This window comes from Salvelinus alpinus, chromosome 21 (genome assembly GCF_045679555.1).
Source record: "Salvelinus alpinus chromosome 21, SLU_Salpinus.1, whole genome shotgun sequence".
Taxonomy (NCBI): domain Eukaryota; kingdom Metazoa; phylum Chordata; class Actinopteri; order Salmoniformes; family Salmonidae; genus Salvelinus; species Salvelinus alpinus.
The window spans coordinates 30,512,227-30,529,136 of NC_092106.1; the positions used below are offsets into that span (position 1 = coordinate 30,512,227).

Sequence of the window (16,910 nt, forward strand, 5' to 3'; positions counted from 1 at the left end):
GTTTAATATGCACTTACTTTCCTTAAATGTGTATTTCAAATGTTCATTACATACCGTTGTCTGCTACATCCAGCAAGTTAGTATTCAGAACCTCTGCTGCAGTGAGGGTTCATTACCAATCTCACCTCAGTAGCTCTCCACTGCTCAGTTTCATAATTAGCCATCCAGATCTGCCAACTGTGTAATGAAATGTATCTTTCAGAAACTTGTCCCTCGGGTATAACAGACAAATTACAGACAATTACACCAAATGGATCGGAAACTTTTATTTGAACCTTTTACAGTACTGTAACAAAACCAACAAAACTGAATGATGAAGAAGACATTTTCCATGCTCTAATTACAAAAAGGAGGTTGTCATGTGGGAAAGAGAAACCGGTTGTAGTATTGATGTGGACTGAGTGTGTGTTGTTCATCACTAGGGCTGCATTTACACAGGCAGCCCAAATCTGATATTTTTTTTCACTAAATTGTTCTCTTGACCAATCAGACCTACTCTGAAAATGATCTGATTAGTCAAAAGACCAATTAGTGAAAACATTTTTTTTTGGGATGCCTGTGAAAATGTAGCTTTGGAGGCTGAATGAGAAGCAGGGAGAGGCTAAACACAGTTCCCTTCTGACAGCTGACCCTAGATCAGTTATATATTTGTGGAGCCTAAAAAGCTGGTCTAATACATTTATGAGGAACTGATCCTAGATCAGAACAAAGAGGAATCCAATCTAAATAGTGTGAATGAGGGGACAGTTTCCACTCCCTGCGCCAGTCAGTTTGACCACCCAGAACACAACCATTTATTTTCACAGAGGCTGTTGACAAGAGAAAGAGGGGTAGGCCTTCCTGGCTCTTTTCAGACATGGAATAAAGTAGTAAAATACAAGGTCTAAAAGAGTCAGGGAGGGCTACCAATGAGAGACCGGTAAGGAGAGTAGCGTGGGTACCAGGGGAGGACAATAGGGCGCAATCTAGGCATCGTAGTTGGGGTTCTTGCGGAGGATGACAAAGCCCTCCAGGATGGGGGTGACGGGGAGATACTCCTCTGTGGCCAGCTCTGCCCTCTCTCCATGGGCCAGGAGCACCGGCGTGGTGTGGGTCTGGAAACCTGTGATGGCTTTGGGCTTACCGGCCTGGCCAACTACATCCACCGCCTATGGAACAATTACATTACATGAACCATAAGGTCGAGTCCACTCTACCATCTTATGACATTACATCCTAATCTTGAGAGTAAAAAGCACTTGCACATCTACACATTACTTTGCATTAGAGATGTTCAACCATAGTTAAAAAATGAAAAGAATCTCCAGCACATTTTACTTGCAAAGCATATCGTGCTGACATTTCGGCCTTCATCACACCATCTAAGCTACATCCTTAACTAGCATTACATTTTAAATATGAAGCTAATCACCCAGACTCTTATTAAGAGCATAGGGTGAGCAGCAGGCTTACCTGTCCCACCCTGACGGACACGGGCAGCGGTCTCAGCTCCTCGTCGAAGGTGACCAGCATACGGGGCTGCATGGCAGCCACCAGGCCGTAGAGGACGTAGTGAGACTTCCCCAGGATTACTGGAGCACACACAGGAAACAGCAGGGGGCGATGTCAACACAAACAGCCAAATACTCAGACCCAGGTTATGACATTCAGCAGACTTACTACCTGACATAAAAGGAGGACAATGAAACAAGCTGGGCAAGGGCCAATGCCATTCAGGAGTTGAACAAATGCTAATTGTTTTCTATGTGGAATTTTCCAGCCATATATTGAAATTCAGTTCACTTCCTCAAATGACTCAACAGAAATTAACTTCACCCCAACCCTAAACACAAGGATGTGGAAAAAGGGAGGGTAGGGAGAGGCAAATAAAAGGAATGGTGAAGGTAGATTAATGAAGAAAAGGACTCACTGTTCTTGACGTCGAGGAAGGAGACGAGGACAGTGAGTAGTCCTGCCACGGCCACCTGACTCATCAGCTGCCTGTCACTGTGGTACGGACACAGCGTTAAGGTCCCTTTACCCAGGTGAGTCAGACCCTGTGGACATGGCACAGAGCAAGGGTTAGGAGACAGACACATACTCTCCCCCTCTCTCTAAACACGTAGGTTAGAGTGCCAGAGCGGCACCTCTTTTTGCTACCCACTTGTGCCAGTCGGACCATGAAGAGGTTGTTGGGGTCTTTGGCATGGTACTGAGCCAGCTGCCTCAGCATGGCAGCCAGGCGGGCATTGTTTGTTCCTGCGGACAGAGAGATGGAGCTGTGAGTCAGTGAGTTCTCATGGCAACCATCCACAGCTCGAGACACAGTCAGTGGAGAAGGTCTCATACTTTGATGTCATCTGGCACAGTGAATTCAGTTATATGGTATGTTGTTTCTTATTCAAGGATGAGGAATAATTACAGGGGAACATTGTGATAACTTAGTGAGGCAAATCAACATAACTTCTCAATATAATAATGAAGCCACTGACTGATTGGGTTCCAGACAGTAGGCACACAATAGAGCCCATTGGCCAGTAATGCCAGGGCCCACTCACCGCTGCCCACCATGCCCATGGCAAAGATGGAGTTGTGGGAAACCTCTGGGTCAGCATCGTGGGAGAACTTGCTGAGTGTGTCCAGGATGTTGAGGCGAGGATTCGACACGGAGATCAGGGCCAAGGCCAGAGGCACCGCACGCCTCAGAGTAGGCTCTCCATACCGCAACTATGAGAGTGAGTGAGGTGAGAGAAGGAAGGCAAGACAACGGAGAGATAAAGAGAAAAACAGACGTGGGATGGTTGGATCGAGTGAAAGAGACAGGGGCTAAATCAACCCCAAACATATCCTCAAAATGTGTTGAAGCCAAATGGAATTAACAGGTCAGAGGTTAGACTGACCAGGTGCCCAAATGCCCGTAGTGCCATCTCTGAGCCAATCTCTTCTCCCATGGCAATGAGTGCAATACCCAGGACAGCCACACCCTGGGAGGGGGAAGCAGAGAGCAAATGAGTTCAATTTCAAATCTTCATTCAAACCACTCAGATTATATTTTTGTCATTTAGCGCCTTGCTCAAGGCCACCAACACATTTTTCACCTAGTCTGCTCTGGGATTCAAACCAGTGACCTTTTGGGTTACTGGCCCAACACTCTTAAATGCTAGGCTACCTGACACCCCTTTATTAACAAAAGCCTGGCATACCTGGTGGGAGCCCATGTCGGCTGCACTCTCTTTCTTGTCTTTGTCCTTCTTATCCTTCTTGTCTTTTTCCTCCTCCTTTTCCTTGGCTTCATAGTGCTCACTGCAGATGTGGAGAAGCTGCTGCACCTTCAGTACGTTACCAGAACCTGGCATGGAGAGAAACAGAGATAAATATAGGAAAGCCATCTTCTAAATCTCAATGAGATCACCTGTATAAATAAATTATATTTAAATCAAATAAAAAACAAAAACAATTGGAGACAAAATGGAGCTATGATGAGACTGACCTGCATAGGCACAGACGTCCACCAGTGTGTTGGCGAAGCTGCGGAAGGGCTCAGGCACCACCTGCAGCGCTGCCAGGGTGGTCTCAATGGCCTCCCCTTTACCCAGGTGGTTGAGGCCCAGGCCCAGGGGCAGCCAGCGGGCGTATGTGTCTTTCAGCTCCAGCTCACTCTTCTCCATGATGGTCTGGACGATGGTGGAGGTGACATCACCGTTACACGAGCCCACGGCGATCATACCGCACGCCAGTGCCGTCACACCTGCCACCTGAGTGTGTGACAAGACACGTAACATGGGACAGTGAGCTGGGTTTAATGAGTGTGGATGTGTACTTGACTTAAACCCCGACAAACTTTGGAACTGCACACACACACCCCGTACCTCCATGCTGGACTTGGAGTCTACCATGACAGGCAGCAGCAGAGAGAGGACATCCTCACGGTTCGAGCCAGCGTACGCCAGGCCCAGGCTGAAGATAGAGGGGAAAGGTCAGGGGGACCAACCCTACCAAAAACAAGTACTTTTAACAGGCAGAGATTATACAGTGCTAAGAAAGGACTAAACAGGCCTCAACAAAGGTCATTAATGGGTAAGAGGTGACAGGCAGTAGGGGCTAGGGGTTGATTTGAGACCAAACACCCATTTCCTTCTCTCCTTACCCGAAGATGGCTCCAATCCGCATGACGTTGCTGTTGTGGAGGACGTAGTCTGACAGCAGAGCCAGGGCCGGGTCACACTCGTTCCTAACCCCAGAGTTCACTATGCCACAAGCCAGGAGGGCCCCCGACTACAGGGAGAGAGAAGAGGGAAGAGAAAGAGAGAGGGAGACATATCTACATTAATAGCATTTGTAAGGCTTTTCTGGATGCTGTGAAGGTTGTGGTACGGAGGTTTTAATGCAGGGTGTTTGGTAAGAGGGTGAGTGTGTGCACGGACCTTTATGTAGTCCTCTGAGGAGTAGAGGTATTTGTCTATCTGTGTCAGACCACCGTCCACATCCCACAGCAGGATCATCCCCAGAGAGGCTGCAGCACTCAGCATACCTGGAGAGAAACACAGAATTAGCATCAACATTTACACAACAGCAATATGTTATTTTTGTTATTCAAATAAAATAATATTCGTCACATGCGCCGAATACAACAGGTTTTAATGCAACAAAATAGGAAAAATGCCAAGAGGGGTGAATACTTTTGCAAGGCACTGTACATTAAGTTGCTGATAAGAATCCTAGATTCATGAGACTAGTACTCACTGTCGAAACACAAAACATTTTCAGTCAAGCCCTAAAAAATGTGAACCATGAGCCTCAGAAAGGGATGTGAGGCTGTGTCTGTGTGGGGGGGAAGGGGTTTCTCACCATGATCTTTGTTTTTGTACAGCCATTTGTTGCCATCATCTGTGAGCAGCTTGTCCTGTCCGAACCCTGCGTTGACGAAGCCGTTGACAAACGAGGATGCCAGGTTCATACGAGCAGAGTCCACCTGGGAACCACTTCCTCCAAACCCTGACAGACAGAAGATGGCGTGATGAGAGGGAGGATGAGGAAAGGAGTGTGATATAACACGACCAGGACAATTAGTGTGCTGCTGTAGCGAAGGAAAACTCACTGTTGTTCTCCAGGTGGGTTTTGTAGATGTCATCTGGGACTTTGGGTTCCATGATGTCCAACTGTAAAGAATGGGAACAGTGTGTTATTGGCTCGCTTCATCTCTTTCACTAACTGGTTTATTCACGAGACCAGCCAGCCGTTCATTATCCTCCAGCCTCATCTCTTCTCTCACTCTAAGCACCATTATTCTCCCACCCTGACCCCTACCCCACTCTTTCACTCTCCTCTTAGTACCTTCTTCAAGCCTCCTCCATTTCCCCGTCAACAATATCAAATGGAGCACGGTCCTCAGACTCATCTCTACACGTCAAATTCCTCTCTCCTTGGCCCTACTCTAAACACCTTCTCCCCCTCTCCAACATACACTCAGTCCCCACTGTCAGTCACACTCCATCCACTGACTTGAACAGTGACCCACTCATTAGTCCTGCTCCTATTGGATATAAGAGTGACGTCAACTTACCAACATTGCGACCAGGAATACGACTTTCCCGAAGCGGATCCTCTGTTTGGACCACCACCCAGGACAATGGATCTAATCCCAGAAGCCGACCAAAAACAACGGCGCCGCAGAAGGGGCAGACGGAGCGGCCTCCTGGTCAAGCTACGTAGACGTGCATGTCGCCCACCACTCTCGAGTATACAACTTGCCAATGTCCAGTCTCTTGACAACAAGGTAGACGAAATTCGAGCAAGGGTTGCCTTCCAGAGAGACAGCGATTGTAACATTCTCTGGCTCTCTCGGGATATGTTGTCGGAATCGGTTCAGCCAACGGGCTTCTCCATACATCGGACAGAGAACCACCTCTCTGGGAAGTGGAAGGATGGGGGTGTATGCTTCATGATTAACGACTCATGGCATAATCATAACATCATACAGGAACTCAAGTCCTTCTGCTCACCCGACCTAGAATTCCCTACAATCAAATGCCGCCATTTTACCTCAAGAGAATTCTCGTCAGTTATCGTCACAGCTGTGTACATTCCTCCTCAAGCAGACACCACGACGGCCCTCAAGGAACTTCACTGGACTCTATGTAAAATGGAAACCATATATCCGGAGGCTGCATTTATTGTAGCTGGGGATTTTAACAAGACTACCTACATTTTATCAGCAAATTGATCGCAGTACTCGCGGGGATAATACACTCGACCACAGCTACTCTAACTTCCGCAAAGCCCTCCCTTCGGCAAATCCGACAACGACGCAATCTTGCTCCTACCGTCTTATAGGCAGAAATTCAAACAGGATGTACCAGTGACTAGAACCATTCAACGCTGGTCTGACCAATCGGAATCCACGCTTCAAGATTGTTTTGATCACGTGGACTGGGGTATGTTCTGGTCCGCCTCCTAGAACAACATTGATCTATACGTTTAATCTGAGTGAGTTTAAGGAAGTGCATTGGAGATGTTGTACCCACTGTGACTATTAAAACCTACCTTAACCAGAAACTGTGGATGGATGGCGGCATTCGCACAAAACTGAAAGAGCGAACCACCGCATTTAACCATGGAAAGAGGTCTGGGAATATGTCTGAATATAAACAGTGTGGTTATTTCCCCCGCAAGGCAATCCAACAAGCGAAATGCCGGTACAGGGACAAAGTGGAGTCGCAAATCAACGGCTCAGACATGAGACGTATGTGGCAGGGTCTACAGGAAATCACAGACTACAAAAAGAAATCCAGCCACGTCACGGACATCGACGTCACGCTTCCAGACAAACTAAACACCTTCTTTGACCGCTTTGTCTTTACGGACATATTCAATCGCTCCCTATCCCAGTCTGCTGTCCCCACATGCTTCAAGATGGCCACCATTGTTCCTGTACCCAAGAAGGCAAAGATAACTAAATGACTACCGCCCCGTAGCACTCACTTGTCATCATGAAGTGCTTTGAGAGACTAGTCAAGGACCATGTCACCTCCACCTTACCGGCCACCCTAGACCCACTTCAGTTTGCATACCACCCCAACAGGTCCACAGACGATGCAATCGCCATCACACTTCACACTGTCCTATCCCATCTGGACAAGAGGAATACCTATGCAAGAATGCTGTACATTGACTACAGCTCAGCAAGCAACAACATAGTAACCTCCAAGCTCATCATCAAGCTGGAGACACTGGGTCTCAAACCCATACTGTGAAATTAGGTCCTGGGCTTTGACGGGCTGCCCCCAGATGGTGCAGGTAGGAAACATCTCCACTTCACTGACCCTCAACACTGGGGCGTGCTCAGCCCCCTCCTGTACTCCCTGTTCACCCATGACTGTGTGGCCATGCACGCTTTCAACTCAAATCATCAAGTTTGCAGACGACACAGCAGTAGTGGGCTTGATTACCAACAACGACGACACAGTCTACAGGGAGGTGAGGGCACTCGGAGTGTGGTGTCAGGAAAACAACCTCTCACTCAACATCAACAAAACAAAGGAGATGATCGTGGACTTCAGGAAACAGCAGAGGAAGCACCCCCCTATCCACCACGAAGGGACAGCAGTGGAAAAGGTGGAAAGTTTCAGTTCCTTGGAGAACACATCACAGACAAACTGAAATGGTCCACTCACACAGACAGTGTGGTGAAGAAGGCGCAACATCTCCACTTCAACCTCAGGAGGCTGAAGAAATTTGGCTTGTCACCCAAAACCCTGACAAACTTTTACAGATGCACAATCGAGAGCATCCTGTCGGGCTGTATCACAGCCTGGTACGGCAACTGCACCTCTCTCAACCGCAAAGCTCTCCAGAGGGTGGTGCGGTCTGCACAACGCATCACCGGAGGCAAACTACCTGCCCTCCATGACACCTACAGCACCCGATGTCACAGGAAGGCCAAAAAGATCATGAAGGACAACAACTACCCGGGCCACTGCCAGTTCACACCACTACCATCCAGAGGGCGAGGTCAGTACAGGTGCATCAAAGCTGGGACCAAGAGACTGAAAAGCAGCTTCTATCTCAAGGCCATCAGACTATTAAATAGCAATCACTAACTCAGAGGCTGCTGCCTACATTGAGACTCAATCACTAGTCACTTTAAACAATGCCACCTTAATGTTTACATATCTTACATTGCTCATATCATATGTATATACTGTATTTTATACTTATATCTTTTACGCCTTGCTTATGCCGCTCGGCCATCGCTCATCCATATATTTATATTTTCATATTCTCATTCACCCCTTTAGATTTGTGTGTATTAGATAGTTGTTGGGGAATTGTTAGATTACTTGTTAGATATTACTGCACTGTCGGAACTAGAAGCACAAGCATTTCACTACACTCACATTAACATCTGCTAACCATGTGTATGTGACCAATAAAATTGTATTTGATTTGAAACAGTCTCACCTCTTCCAACCCCATCCCCTTTCTCTAGTAGTCTACCCTCTCTCCCCCCTCTAACTCGCCCTCTCTCCTCACCTCTCGGGCCAGGGCCAGGAAGTTGCTGTTGAGCTGGACGTTGGACATGATCTCCGTCAGGTCTTCGTAGTCCTCCACGTCCTCGTTGAGCTCCAGGAACATGCCGTGTCGGCCCAGCATGAAGGCCATCTCCTTCTGGATCACGCTACAGGAAACACCCACTAAACGGTCAACTCTTCATGCACATCATTAACTATGGAAAACACTGCTGAATGCATTCCCAATGATTGTAAGTTGAAAATATGAATAAATACGGAACTGCCAAAATAAAGGAAACATCAACATAGTGTGTCTTAATAGGGCGTTGAGCCACCACGAGCTCCCAGAACAGCTTCAATGTGCCTAGGCATAGATAGTATAAGTGTCTGGAACACTATTGGAGGGATGAGACACCATTCTTCCATGAGAAATTCCATAATTTGTTGTTTTGTTGATGGAAAACGCTCTCTCAGGCACTGCTCCAGAATCTCCCATAAGTGTTCAACTGGATTGAGATCTGGTGACAGAGACACACACCCCTTTAAACCCCCTATGCTCCTTTGAGACCCATCTTTTAAAGTCTCTGAGATCTCTTTTAGCCATGGTAGATTATGGGCAACCCTAAGCATGATGAGATGTTTTAATAACTTAATTCCCTAGAGTCGATTGACACATCTAAGTAAACATAATAAAAAATCCCCATAAAAATCTGTCAGTTTAAGCTAGAGATGTGTTATTACTTCTCCATTAGATGGGTCTCAATCCACTGCATCCGCCGATGTTGCACTTCTGCATCTGCGGTGAAAGGTGAAAGACCGAGAGCAGTGTTTGCCAGACCATGAGACATCCCAAAAATCTGTCTTCTCACAAAAACGTCTGTAGCATCTGAACAGTTTGATGGGTCTGCAACCACTCTATGGAATGTGGAGAATCTCACAAATACGATGGTGTTTTCCGTTTTGCTCTACGACCCCCACAAGCGGCTTGGGAGTTGTTTGGGAGTTGTTTGAAGGTAACCGGTACCGGTTTTAAAACATTTATATATGCATGTATGTATGAAGGTAGTGTTAAAAGGTGTGTGTAAAAAAAAAAACATCTTTCCTGAGCTTTTTTATATCTCCTAGATCAGTGGTTCTTAACCTTGTTGGAGGTACTGAACCCCACCAGTTTCATATGCGCATTCACCGAACCCTTCTTAATTGGAAAAATAAAATATGATTTTTTCAAATTCAAAACATAGGTATATATTTTACTGGTGCACAAAATGAACTGTACATCAACACCGTGTGTTCAAAGAACAAAATCATCAAAACATGATTTTCACACAAAAACATAATAATGAATATTTACTGCAAATCAGTGTGACTTCTGCTGTTGCCTTTCAGAGACCAGTTCAGAAATGCGCGGCTTCACCTTGGCAAGTGCCACTCTCATGTCATTTTCGCAACAAAGTCTGTTCCTTTTCTTCGTTTTTATGTCCAGCATCCTCAAAAAGGATTGCTCGCAAAGATATGTTGTAACAAACGGTATGAAAATCTCCAGAGCTTTCTTAGCAATAACAGGGTACGTTACCATTTGTTGACACCAAAACATTGAAAGCGTTGTTGTTCTGAAGAGTTGCTGTTGAACCTGGCTCTGCTGAATTTCAATGATTTCATCGAGGTATTCATCATTGACATCTGTTGTCTCAACACTAAACGTGAACGGCTGTCTCACCCATGCTGGATATGACTCTCTTGTAGGGAAGTATCCGTCGAGAGACTTTGCAAGCTCATCTAAGTGCGTGGCAATTGCTTGCTTCAGTTCCGCGGGTACAGAAATGTCTCCGATTCCAGGGGAAAGTTTGCGAAGTTATCGTTCTCTGTTCGTCGTTTCCATAACGGTAGCTTTTTTTGAAAAGCCTTCAGGTTTTCCTCCGCTTCGATGATGTTGACTCCACCGCCCTGCATCTTTTGATTGAGATGATTGAGAGCTGCGAAGATATCAGCCATGTACGCTAAAATGAGAATGAACTCAGAATTTTTGAAGCAATCTGCATGACAATGTTGGTGCTCTTGCAAAAACAGGGCTAATTCCACACGCACGGCAAAAACACGATTCAGCACCTGTCCCCGGGATAACCACCGAACGTTAGAATGGTACAGAAGTACCTCGAATTCAGAGCCCATTTCTTTACACAGCTCACTGAAGATGCGGTGCCTCAGAGCACTAGTTCGCACATAGTTCTGGAGCTCCGTCCGAACGAACTGCAGAAACCATATCCCACAAAAGATTGTTGTCTTTGAAGAAGTCATCCACAAGTTTCTTCACATCGGCTGCCTTAGTTGTTGTTGTAAGAGGCTTACAAAATAAAAAATCTTCCTTTATCACGTCGTCTTTCACATAGCGCACAAATACAGCAAGCTGGCTTAGATTGGAAACGTCTGTGGTCTCGTCGAGTTGAAGGCTGAATTTTGCCGGGCTTGAAATCAGATCTGCAACTACTTGAGCCAAGATGTCTTTGGTCATATCCTCTATTCTGTCGCTGATGGTGTCATTTGAAAGAGGAATTTGGGATAACTTAACTTCAGCCTCTTTTCCCAGCATGATATTCGCCATCTTCAACACAGCTGGTTTTATGAGTGTTTCACCAATGGTGTGTGGTTTGCCCTGCTTTGCGATCAGGTAAGCAACTTCGTACGATTCTGTGAGGATCGGTTTGTTGATGGGTACAAAGCCGAGAACAGGCAGAGTAGCCTTTTCATCGAATCTGGCTCTCTTCACCTTGAATTCAGCGAGCGTTGTGTTCTTGTATTTTCCATCTCCATGCAGCTTAAGGAAGTGTTCTCTTAGTTTTGCCGGTGCTAGACTAGAATTGCTCAACTTGGCATTGCAAATCATGCAGTTAGGACGCTGACTCCCATCACGTTCCGTTATACATGTGAATCCATATTGTACATATTCGTCCGACCACTTTCTTTTTTTGCTCGACATAGTAAGTATGAAGGGATTAAAATATTAAGAAAGAAATCACAAGACGTACCATCACGACAGTCACAAGTCGACTACTGAGCGCACCAAATTCCCTGCAGCACAGATAGGCCAAGCGATGTAGCGTGATCACCTGCAGCCAATGATGGCCAAGCGGGGCGTGTCATCACGAATCATATGAGTCGGATGTGTGTCTTGACCTCCGCCGAACCCCTGAGACTGACTCACCGAACCCCTGGGGTTCGATCGAACCCAGGTTAAGAACCACTGTCCTAGATATAGGACAAATACTTCAAAACCTTGTTAGTCTTTGCCATTTATGAATGTGTTATTCAACAAGTTTCTCTGGTGTAAAGGAGTAAAGAGCAAATTCAATATTACATTTTTTTTTATACATTTTTTTCAATATCTAGGATCCGAAAATTCAAAATCAAATAGCTAAATGATCTATAGTATGACCAACGTCATACACCTCCATGTCAGCTTAGAACCCCCCCCAACAGCTTAGACTTTTAAGAATGAATTAACTCTGGAACCACATCTGTGCGGAAGCACCTGCTTTCAATATACTTTGTATCCCTCATTTACTCAAGAGTTTCCTTTATTTTAGCAGTAGCACTTTTCGCGAAAGTGTTGCTGTGAGATAATTCAGCGAGAGAGAACGCAGTGAATGTGTTGTGTCCGTCCTTACATGTCTTTGCAGGAGGTGAAGATGTTCTCCACCAGTTCCACATCGTTGAGCATCAGGGCCAGCCTCAGGGCCTCTGGGTAACGGTTAAACTTCCTGAAGATGTTCAGGGAACACTTTAACAGGGCAGAGTTCTCTGGCTCAGGGACATAGCTCACACAGCTGCAATGGAGGGAGAGAGAAGGAGAGAGGAATGGCAGAGGGGTTTAGGATTACTGAAGAGAGGAACTTCCTTTTGTCTCTTCAGGCTGCTCTTAGCACACTACAGGTATATTGAGGCAGAAGCAGACTGTGGTACAGGTGTTTGAACGTGTGTGTGTGTGTGTGTGTGAGTGAAGGTATAGTTGAAGTCGGAAGTTTACATACACTTAGGTTGGAGTCATTAAAACTAGTTTTTCAACCACTCCACAAATTTCTTGTTAACAAACTATAGTTTTGGCAAGTCGGTTAGGACATCTACTTTGTGCATGACACAAGTAATTCTTACAACAATTGTGCCATGCTGATTGAGTTCGAATAACAGACTGGAAGCTTCAAAATGAGGGTGGTGCTTGGAAACATTGTTCTTCCTCTGTCAACCGTGGTTACCTGCAAGGAAACACGTGCCGTCATCATCGCTTTGCACAAAAAGGGCTTCACAGGCAAGGATATTGCTGCCAGTAAGATTGCACCTAAATCAACCATTTATCGGATTATCAAGAACTTCAAGGAGAGCGGTTCAATTGTTGTGAAGGCGGCTTCAGGGCGCCCAAGAAAGTCCAGCAAGTCTCCTATAGTTGATTCAGCTGTGGGATCGGGGCACCACCAGTACAGAGCTTGCTCAGGAATGGCAGCAGGCAGGTGTGAGTGCATCTGCACACACAGTGAGGCGAAGACTTTTGGAGGATGGCCTGATGTCAAGAAGGGCAGCAAAGAAGCCACTTCTCTCTAGGAAAAACATCAGGGACAGACTGATATTCTGCAAAAGGTACAGGGATTGGACTGCTGAGGACTGGGGTAAAGTCATTTTCTCTGATGAATCCCCTTTCTGATTGTTTGGGGCATTCGGAAAAAAGCTTGTCCGGAGAAGACATGGTGAGCGCTACCATCAGTCCTGTGTCATGCCAACAGTAAAGCATCCTGAGACCATTCATGTGTGGAGTTGCTTCTCAGCCAAGGGAGTGAGCTCACTCACAATTTTGCCTAAGAACACAGCCATGAATAAACAATGGTACCAACACATCCTCCGAGAGCAACTTCTCCCAACCATCCAGGAACAGTTTGGTGACGAACAATGCCTTTTCCAGCATGATGGAGCACCTTGCCATAAGGCAAAAGTGATAACTAAGTGGCTCGGGGAACAAAAAAAATTATATTTGGGTCCATGGCCAGGAAACTCCCCAAACCTTAATCCCATTGAGAACTTGTGGTCAATCCTCAAGAGGCGGGTGGACAAACAAAAACCCACAAATTCTGACAAACTCCAAGCATTGATTATGCAAGAATGGGCTGCCATCAGTCAGGATGTGGCCCAGAAGTTAATTGACAGCATGCCAGGACAGATTGCAGAGGTCTTAAAAAAGGGTCAACTGCAAATATTGACTCTTTGCATCAACTTAATGTAATTGTCAATAAAAGCCCTTGACACTTATGAAATGCTTGTAATTATACTTCAGTACTCCATAGTAACATCTGACAAAAACATCTAAAGACACTGAAGCAGCAAACTTTGTGGAAATGAATATTTCTGTCATTCTCAAAACTTTTGGCCACAACTGTATGTAAACTTCTGACCCACCGGGAATGTGATGAAATAAATAAAAGCTGAAATAAATCATTCGGTCTCTATTATTCTGACATTTCACATTCTTCAAATAAAGTTGTGATCCTAACTCACCGAAGATAGGCAATTTTTACGAGGATTAAATGTCAGGAATTGTGAAAAACTGAGTTTAAATGTATTTGGCTAAGGTGTATGTATTCTTTGGACTTCAACTGTACATATGTTTGCCCCTCATGTGGTAAGGAGTGTGTGTTGTCCACTCACCTGGTGAGGTAGAGGCAGACCTTGGCATATGCATTATCATCTATATAGAGCTCCAGCATATCTAGTCTCTCAATCTCCATCAACAGGTCACAGGCCTCGTGCTCAGCGTTGTGAGCCATGTTGTAGGGCACAATCTCCTTCACAAGCTTTAGCAGAGTCTCCTGTTGTGTCTTATCACTATCCTCAACCTCCTGCCACTCTTTGGCCACCTCGCCTGCCAGGTGCCTACACACACACACACACACACACACACAGGTCATTTTTACTTAGTCATGCTTTAACAATGGTAGACTAAGTGAAAATTCTACTTAAGTAGTAGGTAGGATTCACCCCTGTATGCGTTGTTAGCCATTTGGATTGGCGTCCTGTATCCTACCTGACGTATTCATGTCCCCAGGATGCCAGCTCCTCCTGGGAGCCCAGCAGACGGTATTTCAGACACTCCCGCTCCCCACTCATTGTCATGGCCAAGACCGACACCACGTCCGCACAGAAACTCTGCAAAACAAAACAGACAAGAGTTAGCTAGACGTTTATATAATGACAGTTATGATGGGTCGTTCTGAACATGAACCTCTAGTGCCATCCAGTTCTGCAATGTCCAATATACTAGGTATGCATCACTGTTAAATTTTCTGTATCTCCAGTAACATTGTAAAATAAATCCATCCCGATTTTGTGGTTATAAAGTAAAAGCAACAAAAAAACATGAGCTAGCGCACACCCAGAGAAAATTATTTTATGTAGAGGGGCCTTTCCATAACAGCAATTAAACTATAAGCTTTAAAAATAATAATGAGAGTCGCACACTGTGTATAAAACTCCCAGTAATTTATTGGGTAAATCACCAACGTTTCGGCATCACTGTGCCAGCTTCAGGATCCCTGAAGAAGGCACAGTGATGCCACCCTGAAGGCACAGTGAAGCCAAAACATTGGTGATTTACCCAATAAATTACTGTGAGTAAAAGCAGACAGGGAAAGGAAGCAATAAAGTCTTGCCATCCCAATCTCCTGTTTTCCCAACTGTCACAGTTATCCATTTAGCAGTTATCCACATAGCCATCGGTGTTCCCACCTTGTTCTCGCCAGGCGCCATGCCCTCGTAGATCTCTTTGAGCTTGCCATAGTGTGGCCGCAGGAACTTCAGGGGCTTAGGCACAGAGGTCATGGAGGTGGTGGAGGAGCGGATCTGCCTGCGCAGCTCCTCTAGAGCAGGCCGGTACAGAGACGTGTCCGTCTCCTGTGGATGGGTGTTTGAGAGAGAGAAAGGGGCGGGGAGGTGTACATTTCATAAGTACAAATAATGTTGTTTGATATGGAGTCACCAAAGACTTTCAGTGTGTAAATGACTGACTCTCCATACTAACACCTTATGTACAGTAAAAAAATAAGAAGCTATAGTCCCAGAATGTCCAAAGCAAAACCAGACTTGAGGTTTAGCAGTTCTTGTGGTAGTGGTACTCACACCAAGTCTCTCCACCATCATCTCCAGCTCTTCTTGCAGCTGTTTGTCCTCATCAGACTGGAGAGAAATGAAAGGAACTGACATTACAGTATGACAGATTCAACATGGGAAATTTAAAAAACCGAACCCTGCACAGTAAACAAAGAACAATGTGTGTTCCAACAGGAAACTAAAGCAATAAAAGGCTCTGCAATTTGCTAACTGATAAATATTGGAGCATTCTGTCATACACCGGTCCTATACCATTGTCGACGGATGGAAGGGTTGCCCTGATAACTAGCTATATCCAACGTTGCCTCCATTGTTATGGTGTCTGAAATTGGCTAATGTACTGTACTCGCTAATACGTTTACAAACCCATTTATGTAAATAACTAGCTAAACAAACCACACGTAATAACTATACCCACCTCGCAATCAAAGATCACTGATCATAACACATCTAGGTATCTAGTTACTCTCAACAAGAAAATCTGATAACGACAGGCAGGTTAATTTACTGCAGTTGCAAAGTCACTAGCTACTGTATTGTAACAACATTAGCGAACTGTTTACAATGCAAAACTAACGTCATTTAGCTAGCTAACGTTACGTTATTGTAACTTGGCTAGCTAACTACTTAGCTAACTTTTAGTTTATCTATCGGTAGTTAATTTCTGGCCTGTCATTAGCAATTGTTAGCTAACGTTAGCTCGCACAGCCAGCTACCGGCTTTGCTAACGTTAGGTAGATGAATACGTGTTTTATAACTCGCTTTCAGTCGGAAACAATCTTAATTGTTGGCACCTGGTATATAGCCAGCCATGACATACTTTTCATTAAAGGCGACTCAAACAGTTCATTATTATTTTGAATGACAATGCTTTCGGCCTGTTCAACCATGTCAACCAGGCAGTGAGTGACTCAGGCAAAAACGCTGCTCTGCTTCCCTTGTTCAAGATGTTTAGAAAAGTGGCCCAACTCACCAGTTCTTGCTCTTCTTTTTTATCCTTGTCCTTCCCTGTGGGCTTAATCTCCTTTTCCTCTGTCTTTTCGGACTGCTTTTTCTCTTTCTTTTTTGCGTCCTCCATGGTTGCTGTTTTACGAAATTCGGCTACGGATAAACTGAAGAACAGGAGACCAGGCGCACAACTTCCTCTCTTCAGAACCGTGGAAGTTTGCTGACATCGATAGTGTTCTACCGCCACCTGCTACGCGGGAATAATATTGCACCAATCCCTACTCTTAACCCCACGACGATAGATGGCAGCACTTAGTATATCCAAAGTTG

The 16,910-nt window shown here is 45.4% G+C and overlaps 1 protein-coding gene across 1 annotated transcript; it reads right to left on the reverse strand.

The window, feature by feature from the left end:
- Positions 1-251: 251 nt before the first annotated feature.
- On the reverse strand, positions 252-16,908 carry LOC139548215 (26S proteasome non-ATPase regulatory subunit 2). Its single transcript, XM_071357744.1, has 20 exons — positions 16,606-16,908; positions 15,642-15,698; positions 15,252-15,416; positions 14,551-14,672; positions 14,175-14,399; positions 12,152-12,310; positions 8,512-8,656; positions 5,078-5,138; positions 4,828-4,974; positions 4,404-4,510; positions 4,127-4,254; positions 3,849-3,936; positions 3,470-3,734; positions 3,183-3,328; positions 2,880-2,963; positions 2,538-2,706; positions 2,144-2,238; positions 1,910-2,036; positions 1,453-1,571; positions 252-1,148 (listed from the first exon to the last, which is right to left on the reverse strand). Exons 1-20 carry the CDS (start codon positions 16,708-16,710, stop codon positions 966-968), a joined length of 2,697 nt encoding a protein of 898 aa, XP_071213845.1. The 5' UTR covers positions 16,711-16,908; the 3' UTR covers positions 252-965.
- Between the last annotated feature and the right edge of the window lie 2 nt (positions 16,909-16,910).

What these genes read in the sequence shown, in the direction of transcription:
- LOC139548215 (XM_071357744.1), bottom strand. Translation starts at nt 16,710, where the DNA reads ATGGAGGACGCAAAAAAGAAAGAGAAAAAGCAGTCCGAAAAGACAGAG. An exon ending in CATGGGCATGGTGGGCAGCG is followed by an intron (nt 2,239 to 2,537) that starts GTGAGTGGGCCC and finishes CTCTGTCCGCAG; the next exon opens with GAACAAACAATGCCCGCCTG. An exon ending in TCATGGTCCGACTGGCACAA is followed by an intron (nt 2,037 to 2,143) that starts GTGGGTAGCAAA and finishes CCATGTCCACAG; the next exon opens with GGTCTGACTCACCTGGGTAA.